Raw genomic sequence first — 26,760 nt, forward strand, 5'->3', positions numbered from 1 at the left:
TTCGCTTAATGACCGTGACGGGACTGAGATCATAAAAGGTCACGTGAGGTCAAAGTTAACAGCCGAGTTGCTGGTGACAATTGTGGACTATGAGCGAGAAGTCCCTGTCTAGGACTATTGTCAACCGGTCTGGTATAAATATTGTACCCACTGGGGAAGAATGCCATTAGCTCCAACCAACGTAATTTATTTCCTGCTAAATGGTCGGAAGGTCCCTCCCTCTCTATACCTCCCCCTGCCCACTCCCCACAGGTAAGCAACACATGAGGGGCTCAGGATTTTAGCTCTTTAATCTTTATATTAATTACATTGGGGGAAATTAAAACGAACATCAGACAGTAACCATCAGCGAATGGGCCCCGATTGATCACCAACACCACCTTCAAACGCTCCCCGACCCCCCACCTCCTGCCCTTCAGCTGGTCTCAACTGCCCACCCAGCTCAGGTGGATGAGAGGAAACCCGCGAGGGTGTACACTCGCAAGCCGGGCCGCTGGCTCCTGACGTGATGCCAGAGGTAACGGGACAAACGCCGGAAGTGGACGCCACAAGGGCAGCTGAAACGAGCCAGGCTGGGGTGGCAGGAGTTGTGCCTTTGCAAACCAGCGTGTCCTCGGAGTGACTTCCCGCAGGTCGAGCAAATGAAGAGGGCTTCCTCCAGGTGCCGGAGCTGGTGGCGCAGCAGGTGGAGCAGGCCCCGGAAGGGAGACCCGCATTCGCACAGGAAGCTCCTTCCCCGGCGTTTCCGCCCCTTCTGGTGCGAGCGCAGCTGGGAGTGCTGGCTGTAGCAGACCCCGCAGTCGGGGCACTTAAAGCGCCAGATGCTGCCCTGGCGCGGGGGCGGCTTTCTGGCTCGCTGGAAGGTCCGTTGCTGGGGGCGGTCATGGTGCTCGCCTATCACCAAGCCTTGCTGGCCCAACTCGCTCTCCATCTCCACCACAATGAAGCCGTCTTCTGCCGCCAGGCTGGGGCTGGGGGTCTCTTGCCCGGCGTGCAAATTGACGTCCCACGGCTCCGAGGCCACTGGAATGCCGCCCCCGGTGTCGTACTCCAGGTCCAAGACCTCGGGATGGTCCCCTGTAGGGCAAGGCAGCAGCCGCATCACCACTGGACTTCGGGGGCTGGTGGTCGCAACGGAAGGGGGCTGCTGCTGCTTGCTTGCCTGGTACAAACTGGGCAGGCAGAAGTTGGCCTCCTGCGACTCCCAGGCCTCTTCTCCTTCAACGGTGGCCTCGCTGTGGTCCAGAGGCAGGGAATTCCCGTAAGGGAAGGTGACGTATTGAGGCTCAGGGACCAAATGGAAGGCGGCAGGGCCCAGCGAGGACATCTGAGGATCCAGGTAGAGCGTGGGAGAGACCTCGGAGGTCTTAATGATCACTTGCTGGAAAGGACCGGGCTCCGTTTGGCCGTCCACGACAGCCGCCTGATCGTCTGCTTGCAGAAGCACCGTCCGGTAAACAGTGCAAGGGTTCTGGTCGACCCACTCAGGGCCGGCGGCCTCCTGGTCCTTGACTCCGCCAGCCTGCAGGGGATTGGTGCTAACCGGAGCTTCCAGGATGGCTGCCTGCTCCTCGGTTCTTAGGAACACCGGCTGCACGGCGTTGGTGGCCGCTTGGCCGTCGAACACGCTGGTCTGCAGCTCAGCGTAATGCCGCTCGGCGTCAACAGGCACAGCCTCTGCCTCATCGCCGTCCAGGATGATAATCTGGTTTTCGGCACTCATGACCGCCGGTTGGAAGAGACCGCCGGCCACCTGGCCTTCCAGGACACCTTCCTGCTTCTGCCAAGGCTGCAGGAGGTTGATCCCGGTGGCCCCATCCAGGACGGCCATGGAGTTCCCGGCTTGGGTGGAGCTGAGCAGCTCCTGAGGCTGCCAGGTCTCAGCGCTCTTCCTCTTCGGGTGCTTGGCGGCTTTCCGCTTGCCTGTCCTTTGAGGCCTGGCGAACGGCAGGCCGGCCGGCTGGCTGAGAGCCTCCTGCATGACCGGGAGGTCCGAAACATCTTTTCCTTCCGGGGGGTTCCTGGTGCCACCAAGAGGCTTGTAAACATACGAAACTTGGGAGGAGCGCTGACTTACCTTTCTGTGATGGACTTTGATGCCCAGGCGCACCAGCTTCAGGTGCCACTTGGTGTGCCGTGCAAACTGCTCCGGGCGCAGGAACCGCTTGCCACACTCCAAGCAGCGGAGCTTGCGGGGTGGGGACGGGACACGGGTGGGGATCTGGGCTGCGTGCAGCTGGGCCGTCTGCTCCTCCTCCTGAGCGTGGTCCTGGAGGTGCTGGGTGTAGTGCCATTCCTCCATGAAGACCTGCAGGCACTTCTGGCACTGGTAGGCACCGAAGGCTGGTATTCCGGGAGGGGGAGGACCTCCGGGCCGCAAAGGGCAGGAGAACAAGGGAGGGACCCATTTCTCGGAAGCGGAGAGCTTCGCTGGGGCGGTGGGGCGATGGATCGAACGGCGCTGGTACGGGCGCGGCGGCCGTCTGACGGGCAAGAAGAAGGTCAGATGGGATTCCCCATCGTCATCGCTGCTGGAGACATCAACGGATTCCAGGCAGAGGCAATTCTGGATGTTTTCCTGGGGGTGGAAAGAATCACAGGACGTATAAGCTAAAAGGGACCTGACAGGTCATCTAGTTCAGCCTCCTATATCGGTCTAGCTGGGGTTTAAGAAGTCATTTTTAAAACGTTGATTTTAAGACTTTTAGTATAGCTTTTCTTTTTTTCCCCTCTTCTGCATCTCTAGAGGGCAGAAAATGACACCTCCAGTTTTCAACCACTGCACTAGTTACTGAAGGCTCCAAAGGCGGCAAAAATTAGAGGCCGCAGATTATCCACCCAGCCCAACACAGGCAGAGCACATTGTATCTGTATCAAAGATCAAGATAATTACCTTCTCTAATCCAGATGCATGTATTAAAACCCTCTTCAGAAGTTTGGATTATATTACTATTCCTGACCACAAAACCTTGCCGATGGGGGCCTTCCATGATCTTTGGCACCAAGCAATGGCATCTGGACCCCAGCCTTCGGGTTCCTGGCCAAATTCACCCCTAAATTGAAATCTGAACAATCGCTCTCCCAGATTTAATTGTTTTTCTGGGACTACGCTCCACAATAAAGAGAGCTGGGGCCTGTTCTGTGTGAGGGTTCAGGAGTTTTTTAAGAGGTAAAATTGGTACCTTAAGAATTTAGCAAGACTTAAGGCACCCTTTTGGGGTTTTTTTTGGTACCATCATCTCCAACAACCCACAAACTAGGAAACAGAAAAAAGGTCCCCAAACGAGGAAAGGTTTTCCGGAAACTTCAAAAGGGATACTAGGTCAGAGGTATCCAACCCTGGCAACTTTAAGACTTGTGGACTTCAACTCCCAGAATTCCTCAGCCAGTTTTGCTCCTCCTCAGGAGGAGCAAAGCTCTTGAGGAATTCTGGGAGTTGAAGTCCACAAGTCTTAAAGTCACCAAGGTTGGAGACCCCTGTACTAGGTTTAGTTTAGTTTAGTTTATTGTCATTGCACCTCGTACAACGAAATCAAACACCATCTTCAGTGCACATCATGACCATGAAAATAAATCCAAACACACATCCTTCACACTCCACACATTGAATTGAAAACCCCCAACACCGCACCAACACTGCACTATACAGTAGAATTCAACAGAGCTACTGCCCTGGGACAGAAGCTGTTTTTCAGCCTGTTTGTCCTTGTTTTTATTATCCTGTACCGTCTGCCAGATGGTAATAGTTCAAAAAAAGGGTGCCCAGGATGAGATGGATCTTTGAGAATGTTTTGAACTTTCTTAAGGCAGCGGGAACTATAAAGCTCTTCCAAAGAGGGGAGAGGGCAACCAATGATCCTCTCAGCAATGACGTTCACCCTCTGGAGTGCTGGTCTATCTGCTACTGTGCAATTGGCAAACCAACACAGGTGCAATAAATTAAGGTACTCTTCTTTGGTCCAGCAGTAGAAGGTCACCAGCAGTTTTTCATTCAGTTGTTGTTTCCTAAGAAGTCTCAGGTAGCATAATCTCTGCTGGGTCCTTCTGACCAGGGTTGCAATGTGGGCACCCCAAGTCAGGTCCTCTTTTATGGTAACACCCAGAAACTTAAAACTGGCCACTTGCTCCACTCGGTCTCCATTGATAAGCAAGGGCTGGATATCTGATTTGTGACTGCATTTCCGCCTTCCCACAAATTCTGATGTCAGAGTAATTGCCTGCATGGCACTCCATAAACCATCTGGTCAGAGAGCTTCTAGAAACCACCTTTCAGGTATCCCCAGATTCCATATTGAAAAGTGGACGATAGTGCCTGCTCCCTACCAAACGCAGAGGCAATTCATCCAGGTCTCCATATTCGTTCACTTCGATTTCGGCGCCAACATCCATCCCTGTCACCAAATCCATCGTGTCCTGAAAAAGAGAAGGAGAAACCCTCTGGTGCGATCTTTTTCCCTGGCAATTGAGACTCCAGGAGTCCAGGTAGTCCTTGCTTAATGTCTGCTCGCTTAAGGGACAATTCAAAGTTATGATGGATTCCCCCCACCACAAGTTACTTAGGAGAGCCAAGGTGGTACAATGGTTAGAATGCAGTACTGCCGGCTGCCTACAATTTGGCAGTTTGAATCTCACCAGGCTCCAGGTTGATTTAGCCTTCCATCCTTCCGAGGTGGGTAAAATGAGGATCCAGACTGTTGGGGGCAATAGGCTGACTCTGCAACCTGCTTAGAGAGGGCTGTAAAGAATTATAAAGCGGTATATAAATATAAATGCTATTGCTATTCCTTCCTACCTGCCTCTTTCTTTCTTTTCTTTCTTTCTCTCTCTCTTTCTCCTTCCTTCCTTTTCTTTCTTTTCTTTCCTCCCTCCTTCCCTTCCTAGCACTGCAGTGGTTATAAAGCAAAACTGCAGGCTAATTCTGCTGACTGCCAGCAGTTCGATCCTGATCGGCTCAAGGTTGACTCGGCCTTCCATACTTCCGAGGTGGGTAAAATGAGGACCCAGATTGTTGGGGGCAAGAGGCTGACTCTGTAAACCGTTTAGAGAGGGCTGTAAAAGCAGTATAAAGCAGCATAATAAGTCTAAGTGCTATTGCCATTTGGATGCTGTTCTGGAGGTGCTTTCTTAAGAGGCAGCTTGGGACTTTCTTCGACTCTGCAGCCCCCTCCCGGTGTGTGCCCATAGTGTGTGTGTGTGTGTGTGTAGGGGGAAAATCACACCTATAAAAAGGGACCTGCTTGCAAACCGTGGGTTGGACACCCCACCTCCCTTTCATTCGTGAAATGCTTATTTTTTTTAGCCACAACAACGGGCCTGACAAACAACCGGAGCCACCTCCTGACCCGCTAACCCATATATAATCCCACCTTTCCCATTTTCCTTCCCCCAACCGGGTACACAACTCCCAGGCTTCCCTCGATTGCAATCCTGAAAGTCCCCAGGGAGTGGGGGGGAGGGGGGGCGAGGGCAGAGGTGGGATGCTTCAGAGCCGCCCCCCCAACTCCACCCCCTATTCCCTTTGCAGAATGAGGCCTCCTCCTTCTCTTCTCCCTCCCAGCCCTGCCTGGCCCCATCCCGGGGGCTCCTCCCTCCCTCTGCAAAGGCGAAACCCGCACGCGGCTGGCTGCGAACTTGCCTCCTACTTCGATCCGGCAGGCCGAACAGCAGCAGCAGCAGCTCCCGGCCAGCCCCGCATGATGCTCGGCGGGGGGGCCCGGCCAGAGGACCCCTCCCCCCAACCTCCAACGGAGACCCTGCGCCGGCCTGCCCCCCCCACCCCCCCGGCGCACGCGCGCCCCGCGACCACCTCCGCTTCCCGAAACGCAGTGGCGGTGGCGCTTCCAAGCCCGGGAGCGGAACGGACCGCGCATGCGGAGAGGAGCAAAGGTTGCCGGAAGTTGTAGTCCAGCCTTCCAGATTCCTTCCTTCCTTCCTTCCTTGGCTGCTGTTTGCAAGTTAGGGATTCGGGCGTTCCGCTGCAGTTTTACAGAATAAGCCGAGCTCGGATGGAAGGATGGATCACAAGTCCGTGCAGTTGCTTTTTTTTTTTTTTTTGGCAAGATTTTGGGTGTGGTTTTTGTTATTGCTTTTGCTTCCTAAGAGTGGAGAAAAATGAGGCTGGCCCCAAGGTCACCCAGCTGGTTTTTGTGCCTGGAACTGGTCGCTGCCATTTCCAAACAGGCAGAGGTCCTTGGCTAAAGGGCGTTCGGGGCATTGTTCTCGGAGGTGGCTCAGAGCTGAAGCATGCGGTTTTCCTACCCCCTCTTCCTAATAACCCTGTAAGGTAGGCTAGGCTGTGGATCCCAAGGAGTTTCCCTGGCTGAGGGTGGCTTTGCTACCAAAGCAACAAGTCTGTTCCAGACACCGAATTCCTGCAGGATGTTCTTCATTTGCAAGGATTGGGAGTCCAGATTTGCTTCAGCAGTGGGTTGGACTAGAAGACCTCCAAGGTCTCTTCCAGCTCTATTCTATTCGATCTTATCTTTACACAATGATCTGCAATTATCCGCCATCAAGTCTTGCCGACTTTTAAAGAGGGGCGGGCGCTTCAACTCTCCAAATTCCCGATCTAGAAAATCTGGGAATTGAAATCCATCCAACTTTTTAAAAAGGGCCAAGGTTGAAAAAAACAGGATCTCCACAGTATTAGAATACACTGGATTTTGCAATCGCAAGAGACCGCTCGCCTCCCCTTTCCACCGCATGGTACTGGTCAAGGCGTTTCACTTTGGAAGCAGCATGCATGCTTTGGAACAGAAGGTTAACGGATCACAGTCGCAAAAATCCGGCTGGGATTTTTAAGGTGCAAAAGTTATGTTTGTCATTTTGCTGCCATGTCTGGATTTGTGCAGCCCAGATTTGAGAGCCTGGACTACGTTTTATATTATTTAACTATATAAAACTTAAGCTTCTCTTCATGGTCTTTAGTTACTCATAACCATGAACTCCTCCTTGAGGAGGCAGAAAAACTGAAACGTCCTTTGCTGCACAACAAATACCATCGTCCTCAGCCCCAAACCAATGGCGATGGTAGTCAAGGGCTATCGTTAATTTCCCATCTCCACCACTATGTGGCGCTATATAACACTAAGGCTGTCTCAAATCCACCCAATAGATTCCGGTTTCAAGACACGCCCCTCCCGCTCTAAGCCTCTCTAGGCTCATACTTTGTAGGCTTTTGGCGCATGCGTACGTGCACGAAACTGCCGCGACGACTAACCGCTTACGACCACCCAACCAACATACAGAGGTTTGACGTGGAGGGGGAGCATGCGCAAAGTCAAAGCAAACGGTGCTCCAGCTCGGGACGAATGATGACTTCCTGCGCCTGCGCGCTACCTCGAACAACGGTGGCCGACGAGGTTCTTTCCCGGCTTCTTCCGTGACCGCACATCACTAATCCCAACTGCCTCGCAACGAGCTTTTTCCCCATTGACGCTACCTTCTGCTTTATGTGACGCTGGGCCGGAGTGCTTCTTCCATAAGCGAGGTTCTTATCGGCTTTCGAGACTCCGCTGATCAGGTATTGCTTTGAGGGACTGAGAATAGGTAGTTCCTGCTTCAGTGCGCCAATATTCTTCCGCGAACGTTGCAAAAAAAACGAGCATTATCCTTCCGCGAGAAATACATAGTTCCGGCGGCTGCCTTCTTTCTCTCGTATCCGTCCACGGACGGTTGCTTAGCAACTATATCTGACTTCGCAGGGAGTGTATCTCCGCCAATTATTATAGGCCCATCTCTCCCTAGAAATTGTGCTTTTTTAATCCCAAACTTTGGATGCTCTGTGATGGTTCGTCAGAACTGCAGCACTTTGCACATGCTCAGTTGCTTGCATTTTGCTTCCCCAATATGTTATTTAGATCACTTATATTTGTTTACTTAGTTATTGAAATTATATAGCTGTCCACCCCATGCATGTAACATTGGGCAGCATAACGCAATTAAAACACAAAGCTAAACAACACAATCCAAGAACAACCAGCAAAAACAGTAAAAAAAAACCTGTAATAACAAAAATGTAGGGGTCATTGCATGTTCTCTCTTATTCTCTCTGCAGCATATTATTTCAGAATTATAAACTGCCTTAAAGATGGTATTTCTTCCTCCATCCCTTATGGGTCAAACACACAATAGAATAGGAAGAATAAGACATTAAAGTAAAAAAAAATCTAGAACTCACAGCTAAGCTCACTCGGTCTCCCCAGTCTGATTTACATTTTTGGAGTCTAGGGAAAAGTCTGACCTTCACATACAATGAATGCCATGTAAAAAGTAGTCCACATTTAGTGACATAACTGGGACTGGAAACTTGGTTATTAAGTGGTTACTGAGTGAAACCGTGACTGCTTCCGATCTGACTTGGTTTTCCTTTGCTTTCCCTCAAAGATCCTAAATATGAGCATTGGCCACAAAGTTGCTTTTCCATTTCAGTCATGACTGTGAATGGTTGCTAAACAAAGCAGTCGCTAAATAAGGACTACCTGTGTTGCTCTTTGAGGGCTCAGGCAATTCCACCCCTAATGAATAGCAGTAGAGGTGTGTATCTTCAGCCTGCACCCCCAATTCTATACACCCAGTGCTTCCAAGATTACACTTTGCCTTTGGTCCTCATATTCAAAGCATCCTGATACTTTCAGATGATATTTCTCCATTATTATTATTATTATTGTGTCACATCAGACATTGGCGATCATGTCAGTGATCCTATTCTTATCAGTTTAGCCACATGAAAAAGTGCTGCTGAATTTTGTCCAAAACCAGCCCCTTCGATTTTGAAGCCACAATATTCTTCTGCTGTCTGGACCTCATTTGCCTTCCATCTCTCCCTGGAGGATTAACTGAAGGATGCCGTATTTTTCCGGGTGTCGCATCCCATGTCCAAAATAGTCTAACTTCCACTTTTTTATGGTTTCAGTGATTTTTCCTCCTTGAGGTCTTCTAAGGTCAGACCATATGTTTCTTCACTCATGTAATCGTTCAGAACTCAGATGGGACTTTCTTGTTCTCTTCCCAGATCCCATTGCCGGATGTCGGAGTCGGGGCACAGTCAACCTGGATTGTATGAACGACGCCGTCGCTGGAACCGGGAGAAGGAACTGGGTCACCAAAGCCTGTCTGGACCAGGGCGAGAGCGTGACTATGTCCCCTGGGACCGGGATCGAGATCGAGACCGACGGGTGAAAGTCCACACTTCAGTTGGGATAGCCATGGGGGCAGGGATCCACCTTAAGTCTGACCCTGATTTCATTGTAGGAACCAATGGATGAACCAGTGGGGACAGTGATGCAGAAGACACCCATCATTCTGGCCAAACCTCCGGCAGAGAGGGTAGGTAGGAGAACATGACCCACCCCTTGTCAACCCATAAAATATTTCTAGGGTCTTTTTAGAGTTGCCAACAGAAAGGGAGGGGGGAAAGGGGTTTGAAAGAGCAATGCGGCAGCTTGGTAAGCAAACGTGCATTCCATAAATAGCTTTTCAAATATAGTAACTAGGTGACTGAAGTTTCTGCCGTGCAAAATTCTAACTGGAGAACATGATTGATGGCTCTTGGCTATGGATGTGTCCCATCGGAGAATATGAATTATGATACACCCAGGCAAGGCCGGACATGTTAACTCCCAATAAATCTTTTTGAAGTTTTGGAAGATTGGCTCGAGACTCATGATTTAATTGGGGTAACTGCTGGAATCCTGACACCACTTTTAGGTTTTATAAGAATACCTGATAAATCATTTGGAGTCCAGAATACTCCAGTGGAGGTTTCTTCACTCAAGGATAACCATACAATCTTATTTAGCTGCTAATTTTTCTCTCAGGCATTGAGGCCAAGTAGATTTAACTTCTACGCTTGAATGAGTGTATGGAAGTTTGGATTTGTGACCACCTATTGATTTTTCTTGTTTACCTGAATTGATTTTTTTTTAATCATAGACAGATAGTCCTCGACTGATAACTGTCCTTGAGCCCAAATTTCAGTTTTAAGTTGTGATGGTTCTTAAGTGGGTCACCTGATACTACCACCTTTTTTTGCCAGTCGTTAAGTGAATGCTGTGGTTGTTAAATGAACCCATTCTTTGCTATAGGATGGGGTTTTTGCTGGAAACTTAAAGTAAACGCCAGTTTCTGGCAAAAATATTGTAAATTATGGTCATGTGACTGCTGGTCTTTGGAACTTCAAATCTGGGTTGTACATAGCTTTTTCGGGGTCTGTCATAACTTCAAATGTTTGCTAAGCAACTGGATGTAAGCTAAGGACTATCTGAAATTGCTAGATTGATTGATTTATATTGCCCAAAGTCACAATTGTTTAAATTGGGTGACTATATTAATTTATTAAATACATTTTCTTGCCACTTTAATGTTTGAAAGAGACCAATTGAGAAGGGTACTCTGTTTTCTTCCTACATATCCCCATCTTTCTTATTTCATATTCTTAATGGGATATTTTCCCTCCAGAGAGAATGAGGGCACACAGAACCGGAAACATGCCTACAGCAGGAATGTTCTCTTGCCTGATCCAATTTTTTTAGGCATCCTACAGTGAAGAAGCCATTGAGAGTAGGAAAAAAGTTATTTGAAAGCTGTAAAAAAAACAGTTAAAAAAAGAAATTAAAAAAAAATCCATCTGATAAACAGATGGCTTCCCTCCAGGGGAAGTCAGTGGGACATAGCTCTCAAGAAAGGGATCTCTACAGCCTGAGAGGGATTTTGGATCTTGGCTTGCTTGTTTTCACAGTCCAAGGTGACTCCAGCCACTACCCCTGTCCCAGCACCTGCTGCTGCTCCTGCCATGGAAAAGCCCATTGTGCTGATGAAGTCCCGAGAGGAAGGCAAAGGCCCTGCTGGAACCACAGAGGTGTCTGCTCAGCCCCCTGCAGCTGTGGCCAAGGTGGAGAAGGAAGGCCAGCGTCCCACCCAGCCGGTCTATCAGATCCAGAACCGGGGCATGGGATCGACTGCCTCCAGCGGCATTATGGACCGTAAGTCTGGACCAAAAGGCAACTTCTTTGGATGAAAGCACTGTATCCGTGGCAGCTGATAAGGAGCATCTCTCCCTGGCAGTGCAGGGGCAGGCATGGTATGTCTTCGCATGGTTTAGACCTGCCTCTTGATCTGGACTTAATTAAAGGCTGCTGGCTCTTGATCTGGACTTAACGAACCAACAGGGGAGTGAATGGGTGGTATAACATTACAATACATTGCTGTGGATTAAAGTGTCGCCTGCTGATTTTTCTAGCTGTAGTTGGCCAGGCAAAGTTGTTAGCCCCGGAGAAGATGAAACATAGCATCAAGCTGGTGGATGATCAGATGAACTGGTGTGACAGCGCTATCGAGGTACCTGGATTATCTAGTAGTAGTTTTTTGTATTCTCTGTCTCCCATTCTTGCGAGTTTCTTGGAAACCCTGCTTTGATTTGGCTTGTTGTCTTGAACAGGTTGCTTTCCAAATATGTCTTCTTCGTTTGCTTTTTTTTCTTTTAGTCGGTTTTTATAGCTTTCAAATAACCATTTCCCCCCGACTTCTACGCAGAGAGGTATTTGCTTTTTAAACTTTCCATTCTGTCCCAAGCTATTTGTTATAAGTTGGTTGGAATCACAAGTGATTTTATTAAATATTTGCACGTATCTTAAGTTTTGGCTGGAATGCAACTTGGTATAAAATACTGAAGAACAAGATTAAAAAGGGTGTGAACAAACAAATAATAGATTGATAAGTTCCATCATTATTAGCCAATATAAGTGGGTTATATTTTGTTTTAATGTAGATAATACATATTAAACCGCCATCATAGCTTTATGAGGTATTATGCTTACAATTGTTCCCCATTTCATTTCTCTCTTATATTAGTACCTCCTGGACCAAACAGATCTGCTTGTAGTTGGGGTATTAGGACTGCAAGGTACTGGGAAGTCCATGGTGATGTCACTGCTATCAGCCAATCAACCTGAAGAAGATCAGAGGTAGGTGGGCATTAGGAAGAGGAACTGCCTTGCCATTGGATACCAGATTGATCAAAGAGCTTTGACAATGAGCTTTGAAAACGAAGATTGTTATGGGGCTCTTAATTCATTAATGGGTGTTAAGTTTGGAAGTTTTTTCTTTAGTGTAGCATAACAGAAGAAAAGGAACCAGGAAAAACATAGAACGATAGTTACAGGAAACAATTCAGCTTAGTTTTTAAACACATTGTTAAAATTTGATCTCATGAAATAATATTGATTTGTCTTTCCATTGCATTGATCAGATCTAATGCATGCACAGTTCATGAAGATTTGTAAATCCAGGGAACATACTGCCTTTCTTTTTCTGCCTTTGCTGTTACTTGATAAAGCTATAATTCTGTCTCTCTGATGTTCCAAATTGTTGGCAGGTTCCTTAATTGTAATCATTTTTACCACACCATGTTGAGAATGTATGGATATTAAACCAAAACAGGGCCAGTATCCATTACTAGTTCGGAAATTTCCACTCAGCTTCCTTGCTGTTTGAATATTCCTGTTTTAAATATGTATGTTATTATTTTCAGCTGGCACAGCTGCTTTCCTCCTCTCCCAGAGACTCTGAACTCTAGACCCTGCCACTTTTCTCTTTAAATATTTGAACATGGTGTTGCACCAGACTGGTTCAGCAATTCAATGTTTATCCCATAATAGATTGTCAGCCCTCCTTCGTTTTTCCATGAATGTTTTTTCCCCCTTTTGTAGGACATATGTGTTTCGCACTCAGAGCCAAGAAATCAAAGAACGTGGGGGCAACCAGACTAGTGGAATCGATTTCTTTATTACCCAGGAGCGAATCATCTTCCTTGATACTCAGGTCGGTGATGTTGTGATATTTCCGTGATCTGTTTTAGCTCCCAATCCCAATCTCCCGTTTTCCAGTCTGGTGCCTTTACCACAAGACCAAACTGGTGCTCTTTTTATTTGTTCAATATAAATGCTGCTTCCAAGAGTTGGTTACACAAACAATATTAATTAGTTACACAAGTGTATTCAGGACCCTCATCCTCCATTCAGTTTTCTCCAGAGGGATGATTAGCTTTTGTTGAGAACCGAGGGCAGGACGTGGGTTACTCTGGCTAAGGAATGATAGCTAAAAACTCCCAATTGTTTTCCTTCTCCTTTTTTTGTAGCCCATTCTCAGTCCCTCCATCCTAGATCACCTGATCAATAATGACCGCAAGCTGCCTCCAGAGTACAATCTACCCCATACTTATGTTGAGATGCAGGTAATGGTCCATTTTATCTTTTGTAGAGCACAGGACAGGTAGCTGTAGGAATGGGTGAATGGTGAGGGCCCTGGTCTGCATATGTTCGTTGCTGAAGGAATCTGAATGTTGGAAAAAACAGGGACAATAAATCCATCTTCTTCATTTCCTTTTTATTATTTATTTATGTTTCTTGGGGATTTTATATAAAGTGAAAAGCATTTCTTAAGAAAATAGGGGAGGGGGGAGAAAGAAAACTGTAAGAAAAAAAAAGCAAAAGGATAAAACTCTAAAGTTTTGAAATGTAATTGTTTCCAACCATCTTTCCAACAGATGTTATTAAACCTATTGTTTCCCCTCCTTCTTAACTTCCAGAAATTCTTTAGCCCCTTATTTAATTCTCATCTGTTTCAGCAATTAAATCTATAAATCATTTCACTTTAAAAACAAAAATTCCCTAAAAGTCTTCCAATCTTTTAAACAAAGCACTTTGTTTACTTTATGTCCAAGCCGGTTAGTTTTGTAATTTCCACTAATTCTGACATTGTGAGAATTTCTACTCTTCCATCTTTGGCCATGTCATAATCCTGTGCTCCTTCCTTCCTTACATTAGTTATCTTAGTCTTCTTGCAGTTTTCCTTCATTGTAACTTATATCTCAATTGGACTGCACCTTCAGTCAATTCACCGTTCTTAAAAGTGATTATCATGATGTCATCAGTTCAGGAAACAGTTCTTTTGTGCTTGTGAACGCAGTTCCAGACCAAGAATTTGGCCATGATTTTTGGCATGTACCCAGAGGCCCTTTCCAGCCTTTCTGCTCATTTACTTGAAGCTTCTTTCTTTCTAGTCCCTTCAGATCGCTGCCTTCCTCTTCACCGTCTGCCATGTGGTGATTGTGGTGCAAGACTGGTTTACTGACTTGAGCCTATACAGGTGAGAGGTGTGTTGGAATGAACCCTATTGTGAACAAGGAACTATAGTCAACTGCTTAAGTCCAGAGTCTTCTAATAATCCATTTCCTGCTGCTTAAGGCAAGAAGTGGGTATACAACCTATTCTTTTAAACCAAAACTTGAATTCTCAAATCTTATCTGTAGATGTCACTAAATATTAATTCTCTGAATGTAGGTATTTGGGGATCTCTTGATAATGGCAAAGACTACTAAATTTTGAATAGCTTGATATATGTATAACTGTTTTAGTTTAGTTCTATTTCTAGATCTCTGAGGAAACGTAACCAATCACTTTAATGCCAACTAGTAGACAGAAACCAAAAGGATATGCTTCCTGGGTGATTGCCATATATGTGGTTAAATCAGTGTGACCCCTTCCACCCTCAATTTTTATATCTCATCTTTAAATCTGTCTTCCCTCTTTAAATTTTCCTGACAAGATTAACATTGTGAGATATTCTTGTAGTAACAAAATTAGGAAAGTGTCTTTCCTCTTACGGTGGAAGATTACTACGAGTTGAAGGGTTTTCTTCTCCATTGCAGGTTCCTCCAGACAGCTGAAATGGTAAAGCCCTCCACGCCGTCTCCCAGCCACGAGTCCAGCAGCTCTTCTGGCTCCGATGAGGGGACCGAATACTATCCACACATCGGTATGGAAGAATAGAAGCTTTTTCCCTCTGTCATTGTCCGGTCTCCAAACGAAGAGGAGTTGGGCTGGGAGGCAGGAAGTGGCGGGTGGCTAAAGTAGAAAATTGTGAAGAAGGGTGGGACTAGGAGAGGCCAAACAGAAGGGCATCACCACAAGTCCTTCTTTATAGTGCCCTCCTGTGTGTGCGGTGGAATGTAGTCTGGATTCCCAGGAGGGAGGGGCTGTAATACAGAGGGCCAAGAGGCTACTTAGTATAGATAGCTTAACTGGGAGGAAGAGAGTGAAGATCAGCAATCCCCCATCTATCCGGCTCTGTGGACTGGCAGCAGTGGCGGTAACGGGGGTGGGGGATAGTTTCGTGCTTGCATTTGCCGCTTGTGCAAACGAAGCTTTGCATGCTCGCCTGCCACTTGTGTGGCCCGGTTCCCAAAGGGCCGTGGATCCCTGATCAAGACAGCTCTTCCCTGGACATTCTTAGGAGTATATATTTAATGCTGCAATTACATTTGTTTGCAGGTTTCTCTTTAAAGATGAGGAACAATAAAGGAAACTGCTTAGAATTAATTCCTTATTGTCTTTCTTGATTCTTGGGGCCTGACACTTGTGTGGCACAGTGGTTAGAATGCAGTACTGCAGGCTAATTCTGCTGACAACCAACCGCCAGTAGTTTGGCAGTTCAAGTCTCACCAGCTCAAGCCTTCCATCCTTCCGAGGCCAGTAAAATGAGAGCCTAGATTGTTGGGGGCCATATCCTGACTCTGTAAACCGTTTAGAGAGGGCTGTAAAGCACTATGAAGCAGTATATGTCTAGTTGCTTTCCGTATTTTTTTTCCTTTCTTCTTGCACGAGAATGAAACTTCTTTGCTTGCAGATTTCTAGATTCTGTCATCATACGGGATCTTCCTGTACACATGGAAGGTTGCATACTTGCTCCAAGTATGAGAACAAGAGAACAAGAACTCATGATTCTTGATCATTCTCTCCCCACCCCACCCCTGCCCCCCAATCTCTAGTTTTTCTCCAAAACAAAGCCAAGAGGGAAAACTTCTGCCCTCGGAACCTGAAACAGATGCATCTTGTTATTGACAAGATTATGATGCATTCACATCTGAAATACAAAGGTAAGGACCTGCTTTCCAATTCGCTTGGAGGACTGAGCTACAGTTCTTGACTGGGAATGCAATTCAAATGGGTAGTGGACAAACTTGATAACTGGTGTGAGGAATATGAGATGCTGCCATGGACTCTGGAGGAATTCATCCAGTATTAAATCTTCTCGTGTCTGAAAACGGTCTTGCAAAAAATTAAGTAAGCAAACAGTGCTGTGACTTTCTAAGTATGGTTTTTAAGATAGACTTGGGCAATACGGATCTTTTACAAAAGATGTGCAAAACATTTCATGAAAGGACCAACCAGTATTGGAAGGGCTGTGTTTGGATCAAAGCATTATGGGCATGGATTTGGAGCATATACTTTTGATCCGGAGGCTGTTCTGGAGTATGTGTTTTCGGGCAGAATTGTGGGATGGGAGACAGCAGGGGAAATTCAAGGCCATCCAGATTGGTGTGCGGGATTAAATGTAGAGGGAACCTGGGAACCAGAAGGTGAGGAACTAACTGGGTCTTCTAACTGATGACCAACGCTGTTCCTGGCTGTCGTTCGATGCTCAGATGCTGTTCCACTAGATGATGTACAGTAGAACCTCTGGTCACGACCATAATTTGTTCCATAACTTTGGTGATTTCTTTGTCTTCGAATGTTTCATCTTCAGGAATTTTGGGTCAGGGGTCGGTCATGTTTGATCACCACCTGAGTAGGTGTTCATGACCAGATTCAAAAATTCTGTGAATTTTTTTGGTCGTGGTAAGAAGCATTCATGACCAGAGGTTCTCCTGTATAGAATCGGTCAGCTAGTGGATTAACTTTGGAGGATGAAGATGCCCACTCAAAGGAAATGTCCATTCAACAGACTCACATTCTGAGGAGCTGTATGCATCACAAGGAATTGGTACCCATCCCCCCAAAAAGAGAAAGAAAAATATATTCACTCACTAATAGAAACTTGGATTCACTTTTTCCTGGAAGGCTCAGCCTGGCAAAAGACAGGGAAACTTATAAGTTCCATATTTTTTCCCCCCTAATAGGTACCCTTTCCATGCTCGAATGTAACATATTCCCCGGCCTGCCACAGAGCTACCTGGACACAGAGGTCAACCTGTTCTTACTGCCCTTCATGGATTCTGAAACAGATGATGTGCTGCCCAGAGCAAGTGAGTCCCGAGAATTCACTTCCCGGCCTTTTCTTGTCCTTAGGTCAGAATACAAAGCTCCTCTGTTTCCTTCTTCCAGACCAGTTCCTCTCCAAATAAAACATCCAGATAGAGCAAACGTGCAAAACATTTCAAGACTGAAAACATCATTCCGGCTGAAAAACAAGCACATTCTGGAGTCAGATCACTTCAGGGCCACTGTGAACCAGGCCTTCTGGTTTTGGAATACCTTGAAATGTTTTGAACACTTCCCCATACATAAAGATGATAAACCTGAATTTAAGATACTCACTTAATTAGAATAATCTGACTTGGAACAGCAGTTGCTTTCATTATGGAATTTTGTATCGATTGTTTGAGGCAGAAATAGAGAGGGGATACTACCATTTCCTGCTTTTGGGGTTTTTTTCCTCCACACATATATATTTTAATACAGCATGCTGTTTCTCTCCAAAACAAGGAAAATCTGATCTGAGCTTTGCATTTTACTAAGGAGTGCTTAATAGATAATTTTAATGAGAAACAGGGAAGAAAAGACGAAGTTTTTTTTCTCCCTGACAGATTTCTGCTCGACATCATGAGTTGTATAGTTCTGTCCCAATAAGTTCATAGAATTTTGGGGCTTCCATTTGTTTGAATATTGAATTGGGCAGGGATTCAATTTTCGGATCCTAAGAAAAGAAATAAACTTGCTAAAGATGTGGGGGATGGTAGCCGTTGCCTTCCATGTTCCTGTGGGATCGTTCACAGTCTTTTGGGGACTTGTTGGCCTTGCCCAAAAAGGGAGTAAACACCCCATCTTCCATTTAACTTTACAGCCCCGGGAAGCGGCCCTCTCTTCTCCCTCCTTCCTGGATACAAAGGACACCCCAGCTTCCAGTCTCTCATGGCCAAGCTTCGGAGCCAGATGATGTCCATGTCCCGGCCTCAGCTCTCCCATACGATCCTGACGGAAAAGAACTGGTAAGCATGTGTTTAACTGCAGCTAAGGCCGGTGGGACTTGCGGCAGCCAAGACATCCTAGATCAGATCCTCCGTCTCACACCTTGGAGTGTTCTGACCTAGGCTTCACAAAAACACGAAGCAGACTCCCCGTCCTGACATTATTTAAGCTAATGTGAATTCCTCTCATTCACATCCAGCAATGTCCTGGCAAACAGTCTCTTAAGAGTGGTTTACAATCACAGACCTTATCAGGCTTGCAGAGTTGCCAGGCCGATAGCTTCAGAGTGCCATGCTGTAACAGAAAATACCTGGCAAGGAGTCAGGAACCAATCTTCACCCTAATTAAATGAATTAATTGTCTCCTGCAAACACCGCTCACCTTTCACTCCTCTTTTTTCCTATGGGAGGCGTCATTCACCGTCCACCTGAGCCTTTAATCCTGAGTCAACCCTTGTTCCTTAACTATTCTCTTCTCCTGGCAGCTCTGCGCATGCACACACTGGGAACAGACTCCAGCTGTTCTTCGGCCTGACTGATGTCTGACTCTGAAGGCAGCTGATAACTGTCAGAGAGCCCTGGCCCCATCTCTGCCTCTGATGCAGAGCCCTCGTCAGAGCCTTCCCCAGACTCCAGGACTGGCCCGTGTTCCTCCCCAATCTCTCACTGTCCGAGTCTGCCATCAGCTCCGCTGGCCACTGGCGGGCCACAACATGGAGGAGGAAGCTAATTGGCGTGCTCCAGACCTCTTGTATCAGACACCATAGCCTTCGCCAGGGGTGGAGAACTTTCCATAATGGAGAACTTTCACCTAGTACACATTGACCTGAGTCCTGATATTTCCTCCCCAGGTTCCACTATGCAGCGCGCATCTGGGATGGCGTCAAGAAGTCCTCTGCTCTCTCTGAGTATAGCCGGCTGCTGGCGTGAGCACAGTGTCTCCATACTGGAACTGCTGAGAGGCTATTGCCATCCCTGAGCTGGAGCAGACCAGGGTATCTGCCCCATCACGCCGAGGCCCAGGACGCTATGTCTCCCGGAGAAGGGAGGTGCAGCTCCTTCGGTGGTCCAGGAAGATTTAAGAGGAAAAATGCAGGATTGGCTTTGCATCCCTAAAGGACCATCTTGTTCAAAATGGATCTTGTCCCTTGGGGTCTGGCCTAGATGGAAGAGCTGCTCCTGTACTAATTCCAGAGCTGCTGGGTCTTGAACAAGGGAGGGTTCAAATCTGCAATCTCCTGATGGGAGGGGGGGGCATTGAAACTCCTCTGCATCGCAATAGCAGGTGAGGCCAAAGATCAGTGGGGAATTAGTGTTGTTTGTTTATTCGCAGGGTTTCCACCCTACTTCAGTGTGTCATTCATAAAAGCTTTCGTTTTGCGGGGCATGTATCTTGCCTTCTTATCTCTCTATTCCAACCTGTGTCCCTTCTGCCTGTTTGGCCCTATTTTTCCTGGTCCCCTGATGCAAACTGGACAGACTTCTTTGCACGGATGGTTATTCTTGTTTAATAAACTGTTGAAGTTGCTTCCATTTTGATGGATGTTTTGACACACACAGACACACAAAAATAAATCACTGTTGTGTGATCACCTGCACTTTGCAAGTATTGGAGGAGTGTCATTCTAAAGATGCAGCAGTTTTCACAATCGTTTTTATATGTGAGATGAGAGGTATCTAGGAAAGTATTATAGCAGGGTCTTCTCATTTTTTATTTGCAATTGGATTCTTTTCGCCTTCAATTTTGTCTAGCAAAATTGGCTCCGGTTTGAACAATTTAGTCCAATACAGATTGAAGATAAGATTTGATTGAATTAGGGTCTTCAAGTCACTTTCAAAAATCAGTTTGACTTTGAACAGATCTTTAAGTCGATTCAGTTCAGTTTAACTTGAATCATCAATCCAAAATGGACTTGATTGAATGGCTTTGAATTGAAATCTATGGATCAAAACCTCACCTCCTATGTTTCTAATATAGTGTTTGCTCTCCAGTTTTAGACAGTATTGTGAGTTTCATCCAGTATTGCTTTGCATCTGAAGAGTGGCAGAATCCTAAGACATAACATGCACATTCAAATTTGTCACAGTATCCAAATAAATTGATGTAAAAGTTTTTTAAAGGGTCTTATTTTTTGGCAAGGAACTAATATTTTTATTTGTAATGTTTCTGACTTAGTATCTTTGGGGTGCCCCAGAAATTCTTTTTCCAAAAGGCAGCTGGACTTCCTTGGTTTTTTTCCTTTGAAAACATTTCATGTCTCATCCAAGAAGTTCAGAAGGAAGTTTCTTGGATGAGAAGCGATTTTCAAAGGGAAAAAAACAAGAAAGTCCAGTTGCCCTTTGCAAAAAGCACCTTTGGGAAAACCATGGATAATTGAAAATCTCCCTAGACATCTTTGGAATGCAACTGCAGGAAGTGAAAAAAAAAACCCAGGAATTTTCTTTTCATTCAAACTTTCTTTCTTAAAAACTGTGTAAAGTTAAAAAAAAAACCTTCCTGGGAATAAAAAAGTAAATAAACTAACTTGCTCATATTGATGTTCATCCATTGTGTTTGAAGAGGACCTTGACATCTAACGGGTTATGTGCTCTCCATGGTGTGCCTGCAGGTGGCTAGCAAGGCCTTGCTGATATTAGAAGTGAAAGAGCAACTGGTTTTTTAAAAGAGTTTTGGACCTGATTTTATTTCATAAAGATGTGAATCACAAGGCAACCAAAGTTACATGGAGCACTTGCATCTATTCCTGAGATGAGATGTTCAACAGGGAATGGGAAAGTAAGTCAGAAATGAAAAAATGGAAGAGCCAGGATTTTTATATATAAGGCATGACATAGACCCATCAGAAACTTAACAGCAACAATTTTGCAGTTTTCTTGGTGGATTTTTTTAAGCAGATCAAATTGTTGCTGCAAAAGAGCAACTTTTGAATGATCCATTGTCATTCTACAGGTTCATTCACAAAAGCTTCTAGCTGCTCCATTCACACAAAAATGTTTTTACTCATTCACCCAACACAAAAATGTGACTGAACAGCATGTATCAACATAGAAGAAAAAGTCAAGAATAACTGAATGATCAAGCACCCTGAAGTCATTGACTCCAAGCAGTCACACAGATTTTCTCTATGATGATCTGTCCTCAGTCTGATCTTTTCAGTCTACTTAAAAAGTGCACTCCTTGCCTCTGTAACTGAATCCATCCACCTCAGTGATGACCTCTTTCCTTCATTCTTTCCCAGTGTTACTTCTTCTCCAGAGAATAGCAATAGCACTTAGACATATATACCACTTCACAGTGCTTTTACAGCCTCTCTAAGCGGTTTACAGAGTTTGCCCCCAACAATCTGGGTCCTCATTTTACCAACCTCAGAAGGATGGAAGGCTGAGTCAATCTTGAGCCTGGTGGGATTCGAAGTGCCAAATTGCAGGCAGCCGGCAGTCAGCAGAAGTAGCCTGGAGTACTGCATTCCAAACACTGCGCCACCACAACACTAGAATAACAAGAGTTGGAGGTCTTCTAATCCAGCTTCCTGCTCAAGCAGAAGGCTTGTTCCTTGACGGCTTGTGGCTTTATTGTTGAACAACTGAGAGAAGTATTAAAATTCACTATTCACTCTTGAAACTATTATTTCAACCCGGGGCCATCCAGTTCTTCAGGAAATCTCAAACATTCATTATTGGTACCAATCTGCAATTTGATAAATTACTCCGCTTCAACTAAAATGAACCAGCACAATAAGGAAGTCTACCTTTTACAGTTTAAAAAGCAGATCATTGAGAGGAGGTCTTTGATTGATGAAAATGAAGATGATGTTATCGTATCCAAACCTTGATGATTCTATGGGCCAGATCTTGCAGTACTTTTGAGCTTTTCTGTGCTCTGTCTGGTGTCAGCTTTGATGGTTTGGTCAGTTATTGAATGTGTCAAATATAGGAAATCCTAAATACAGGGCAATTTGTGCTTTACAAATACAAACCAACTTCATCCTTGTTTGTCTTTCCCCGAAGAACACTGGGAATCATAGTTTTACAGTGATGACATAATTAATATCCTGGAATCCGCCATACTCGCTATATTTTGCAATAAATGGAAATAAAGTGGCCCACTGCTCAACTACCATAAAAAAAATATTGCAAAAGGCCACATTTTGTGCTTCATGTTTTTCCCCCCTCTTCCAGCTGGTGAATTTAGTTATGGGCTTGTGAAAACAACAATATTTGATTCTGTACACCTAATGTTAATTGCGCGCTCATTTCCAATCTGTTCCTAATCACTCCCAATCATTCCCAGTCTAAATTCCTTCAGACCTCAGATTCATAAGCCTTGATGAAAACCTTTTGGGCATCGTCGGACAGCTCATCCAGGCAGCTCTTGAGCATGTAGTAGGTGGTGCCAAATGAGATCCCTCCAGCTGCCATGGAACCAAAGATGGGTATTGTGCTGACGAAGTACTCCACTAACATGAGTGCCCCCCCAGCCGCTTTGGTGAGCAGCTTCAGAACTAAATCTCTGGAGATCTCTTTAGCTAGCGGTGACTTTATTACCTCTTTGATCTCCTCCACGGGTTTGTTGGCCTTCTTAGCCAACCTGGCAAGAGATTCCTCATCCAGACCAAAACTGTTGCGGTATTTTGTGAGATATTTGATCAGGATGGTTACATCACAGGTTACCCCAACGCCTGGAATAGGGATAGCAGCCGCTCCAGCGGAGACAGTAGACAGCTTCCAGATCTCTCTCTGTAAAGCCAACTTCTTTTTCTGCAGGATGGCTAGAGAGATGTTTGGCAGAGCCAGGAGAAAAGCATGTCTCTTATGGCTTGGCAACTCCTTCTCCAAGGTTTCCTCCAGCATCCCAAAGTCGTATTTCTTTATCTCCCAGTTGGAGAGAAGGAACACTCTGGAATTGGGCATATTCTCAGCCCTTAAGCACTTCTGGCAGTTTTCTCGCATCTGTCTCAGTATCGCCTCCTCATTGTAAGTTTGTGGTCGGCGTTTTCTGCTGGCCTCCAGCTCTAAATCCACTTTGGAGCGCACAAAATAGAATTGTTTCCTCAGGTGAGAGATTTTCTGTGCCAGCTGGACGTGGCTGGCCTTGAAGCGTTCTGAGGCAATGAGGATGAAGAAGTCATAGCGGGAGAATTGAACCTGCTTCAAGTAAGTGCTGGCGCGGAATGTTGGTGTACCAATTCCAGGTAGGTCCCACAGGGTGACATTGGGGTGCTTGGGGTGTGGGTAAGGTGTGGGCTTCTCTGTGGTCTCCACTACTCCAGTGGGAGCAGAACCAGTTTCCTCATCTCCTAGCCCTCGGATGGCATTGATGAAGGAGGATTTCCCTGAGCCGGATTCTCCCGTTACTGCTATGTCCAAACAGATGTCCTCCAGGGCTTGAAGGTTTTCCATAATCTTGGAAATGGCTTTGTCCATTCTCCCTTCTTCAAGAGCATTCTTAATCTCTTCAATATCTTCATTGACATCATAGTCTTTGAAAATATCCTCCTCCTCATTTGATGGTATGAATTGATCCTGCATTGCCATAGCCAAGCCTAGGAGAAAAGGAGAGGAAAGAAGGACAATATTATACACGGGGTGAGTTATTTACAACTTCTGGAGGCAAGTTGCTCCACTGATTAATTGGTCCAACTGTCAGGAAATTTCTCCTTAGTTCTAAATTGCTTCCCTCCTTGATTAGTTTCCACCTGTTGCTTCTTCTGCCTTGAAGTGCTTTGGAGAATAGCTTGACTCCCTCTTCTTTGTGGCAGCCCCTGAGATATTGAAAGACTGCTATGATGTCTCTCTTAGCCCTTCTTTTCATTAGACTCGACATACCCAGTTCCTGCAACCGTTCTTCATATGTTAGCCTCTAATCCAGTCCCCTAATCATCTTTGTTGCTCTTCTCTGCACTCTTTCTAGAGCAAGGGGTCTTCAAACTTGGCAAGTTTAAGACTTGTGGACTTCAACTCCCAGAATTCCTGAGCTAACATGACTGGAGGAGGAATTCTGGGAGTTGAAGTCCACAAGTCTTAAAGCTGTCAAGTTTGAAGACCTCTGTTCTAGAGTCTCAACATCTTTGTCAATAGAAATGAATTTATTTAGCAACCCAGCAAAGTTCCTTCAACTGAGTTCACGTGCCACGCTAAGTCTTACATTATTTGATTTAGTTGATAACCGGGATAACTACGAAAACTTTGTCAGTTAAATGTCTGCGGGCTCTTTCCATTGAATTCTGCTTTGGTACCTCACCAGCCATTTTACCTCACATATCCGAACGAGTGTATGTTGTTTCTCTGTGTCATATAACATATGTGGGTCTGGGTATATGCATGATGTTTTCTTTGTTTATATTTTTGTCATGTTTCTGTATTGTATATTGGAGGTAATGACCCTTTGAGAGCTGTATGCAATGAAATTTCATTTTAATATATGCCAACTAGTGTACATTTTAAAATGACAATAAAGTTATTCTTTTTTAAAAATATATTTTTATTAAGTTTCTTTTATTACATCATAAAACATCATGGTTTTGACAGCACTCTTGACATCCATACAGGTTCTTGTTTTAAACATCATAATGCATTATATTACATTTGTCTAATATTAACTGATAACTTCAACTATAACTACTCTCCTTATATCTTTGTATAATTTACAAATTTATATTTTACTCTCTTAAGGATTACTCCAGTTGGGTTTCTTGTCTCACTTCTTAGTTCTGTTGGTTAACCATTTATACCAATTGTTCCAAATTAAAAAGAATTCAGTCATCTTTTTCTTTCATGTTAACGTGTTCATCTCAGCACTTTCCGTTACTTTATGTATTATCAATTCTTCGTTAGGGGTATTTGGAGTTTTCCATAGGGACAATAAAGTTATTCTAAGTTCTAATTCTGCACCAGACTATGACAAACAACAACTTGCTCCCCTTATTACCTTTCCTCCTTTCTTCCAGGTTGGATTCCAAAAGGTGACAAAGCCGTTTTCTTTCCCCAGCCCATTGTGAATCCTTCTGTTCATTCCCTCTCTCTTTTCAACCTCCCTCGCAGGGTTGTTGTAGGAAAACGGAGGAGGAGGAGGGAAGCACTACGTTTGAACTGCTGAGCCAAAAGCAGAATAATAAAGGCTGCTTTCCTTCCCACCCACCCCATTCTCTGCCCCAAGGCGACTTGCTTCTCTTTTAATCTTGCAACCTTTGTCTCCATCTGCCTCCGTTTTCTTTGGTCCCATCCCGGTGCATTTCCCCCCTCCTCCCCGTTCTCTCTCCTTCCTCTAAACTTGATCGCCGGAGTGGGAGCTCCCCGGTCCTTTGGGCTCCCGGGGCGCCCTTTTGGAATTTGGACGGGGTGTTTTGTGTGCTCGTCACCTTTACAGCGTCAACAAAGCCGGGCAACCCTTGTCCCTGGAGCGGCAGAGATGCTCCGAATAATAAGCCAACATGGGCAAACAGCCGCCCTGTCCCGTAACTTTGACTAAAGCCCCGGGGTGTCGGGGGGGGGGGTGTCGAGGGGAGATCGAGGGACGGCGGAGGCTGCCGGGATGCGCTCTCCCCGCCACCGCCTCCGGACTGACTTTACCTGCGGCCGGAGAACTCGGGAGCCGAAGCGCTTTCTCGTCGCTGCCGCTTCCGAGCGGCGCTTCCTGCTTCTGGCTTGCTCGTCTGAATTGGCTCCGGAGTTTTGTTTACGCGTTGGCGCGGCTGCCCTCTCCTGGAAGGAACTCGTTCGTGGGAAGCCCAGGCGGGTCTCCTGCCGAAAACGCGGAAAACGCCCCTGGCTTGGCACGAAAGCTGGGGTGGAAGAAGGAGGGAGGGAGGGAGGGAGGGAAGGAGAGGTCAGAGAGCTAAGAGAACGAAGAAGAGAGGAAAAAGAGAAAGAAAGAGAGGACAGAGGAGAGAGGGAGGGAAAAGAGAGAGAAAGAGAGAGAGAGAACAAAGAAAAACAAAGGGGGAGAGAGGGAGGGAGACAGAGAGGGGGGGACAAAGGAGAGAGGAAAAACAGAGAGAGGGAGAGAGGGAGAAAGTGACCACCTCAAGGCCTTTCTTTCAGTTTCCAATTTCTTTAAATGATGGTGTGGCACCTTGTTTCTAAACGAACTTATGGTTGAGACTTTCCCAGATCTATTAATAAATAGCTTTGGGACCTGTTCCAGGAACCCGGCACTGTATCTGAAAGAGGCTTCCTTCTATTGTTGGAATGCGCGCAAGAAAATTATCCGGTGGATTGTGTTTACTGGCAACCATTTTGTGTACAGAATGGCTAATGCTCAGTTATAGAGGCCCCAGCTAAGATTCTGTGCAGTTCAGAGAACCCCCAAATCCCACTCATGGCTGCCCATGAGTGGATGCAAGTTTTGGATGCAAGTAAGTGCAGCGTGCATGTGGAGGCTCAGGGAAGGTGAAAAACAGGCCTCCAGGAAGTTTGGGAAGGCCAGAGGTTTCCAGCTTCCAGAGAGCCTCCGGAGCCTGCGGAGGCCGTTTTCAACCTCCCGGGGGCTCGAGGAAAGCCTCCGGAGCCCGGGGAGGGCAAAACGTCCCCCCACCCCCAGGCAGCGGTGCAGAAGGCAGACTAGACCACACCAGTGATGGGATTCAAAATGTTTTACTTCTGGTTCTGTGGGCGTGGCTTGGTGGGCAGGGCAGGGGAAGGATATGCAGTAAAGTCCTCCCCACTCCACTAACCTGCTTTCCAGCTCCATTCTCCAGCTGGATACCACTTGTGTCGCGTGGTGGACAAGTGCTAAG

The 26,760-nt window shown here is 46.0% G+C and overlaps 3 protein-coding genes across 9 annotated transcripts; 1 reads left to right on the forward strand and 2 right to left on the reverse strand.

The window, feature by feature from the left end:
* Window positions 1-272: 272 nt before the first annotated feature.
* Window positions 273-7,581, reverse strand: LOC113448250 (uncharacterized). 5 transcript variants are annotated; one of them, XM_087940026.1, is made up of 4 exons: window positions 7,442-7,581; window positions 4,633-4,735; window positions 4,324-4,413; window positions 273-2,578 (listed from the first exon to the last, which is right to left on the reverse strand). In XM_087940026.1, the coding sequence occupies exons 3-4, from the start codon at window positions 4,405-4,407 to the stop codon at window positions 443-445; spliced, it is 2,220 nt and encodes a 739-aa protein (XP_087796152.1). In that variant the 5' UTR covers window positions 4,408-4,413; window positions 4,633-4,735; window positions 7,442-7,581; the 3' UTR covers window positions 273-442. The 5 variants fall into 5 exon arrangements, with proteins under 5 accessions (XP_087796152.1, XP_087796151.1, XP_087796153.1 ...); XM_087940025.1 differs by lacking the exon at window positions 7,442-7,581 and adding an exon at window positions 5,636-5,870; XM_087940027.1 differs by lacking the exon at window positions 7,442-7,581 and adding an exon at window positions 5,807-5,867.
* On the forward strand, window positions 7,383-20,138 carry SMG9 (SMG9 nonsense mediated mRNA decay factor). Of its 2 annotated transcripts, none has more exons than XM_087940029.1 (14): window positions 7,383-7,522; window positions 9,014-9,182; window positions 9,253-9,327; window positions 10,739-10,982; window positions 11,240-11,337; window positions 11,851-11,963; window positions 12,708-12,819; window positions 13,136-13,231; window positions 14,060-14,145; window positions 14,708-14,814; window positions 15,827-15,934; window positions 16,958-17,083; window positions 17,902-18,046; window positions 18,877-20,138. In XM_087940029.1, exons 2-14 carry the CDS (start codon window positions 9,027-9,029, stop codon window positions 18,953-18,955), a joined length of 1,545 nt encoding a protein of 514 aa, XP_087796155.1. In that variant the 5' UTR covers window positions 7,383-7,522; window positions 9,014-9,026; the 3' UTR covers window positions 18,956-20,138. The 2 variants fall into 2 exon arrangements, with proteins under 2 accessions (XP_087796155.1, XP_026574650.2); XM_026718865.2 differs by having other exon boundaries at window positions 9,014-9,176.
* A 542-nt stretch (window positions 20,139-20,680) lies between these two features.
* Window positions 20,681-25,671, reverse strand: LOC113448252 (interferon-inducible GTPase 5-like). Of its 2 annotated transcripts, none has more exons than XM_026718867.2 (2): window positions 25,595-25,671; window positions 20,681-23,568 (listed from the first exon to the last, which is right to left on the reverse strand). In XM_026718867.2, the coding sequence occupies exon 2, from the start codon at window positions 23,558-23,560 to the stop codon at window positions 22,328-22,330; it is 1,233 nt and encodes a 410-aa protein (XP_026574652.1). In that variant the 5' UTR covers window positions 23,561-23,568; window positions 25,595-25,671; the 3' UTR covers window positions 20,681-22,327. The 2 variants fall into 2 exon arrangements, with proteins under 2 accessions (XP_026574652.1, XP_087796158.1); XM_087940032.1 differs by having other exon boundaries at window positions 24,954-25,671.
* Between the last annotated feature and the right edge of the window lie 1,089 nt (window positions 25,672-26,760).

This window comes from Pseudonaja textilis, chromosome 10 (assembly GCF_049901715.1).
Source record: "Pseudonaja textilis isolate UNSWEBS1 chromosome 10, rPseTex1.2, whole genome shotgun sequence".
In the NCBI taxonomy this organism is placed as follows: Eukaryota; Metazoa; Chordata; class Lepidosauria; order Squamata; family Elapidae; genus Pseudonaja; species Pseudonaja textilis.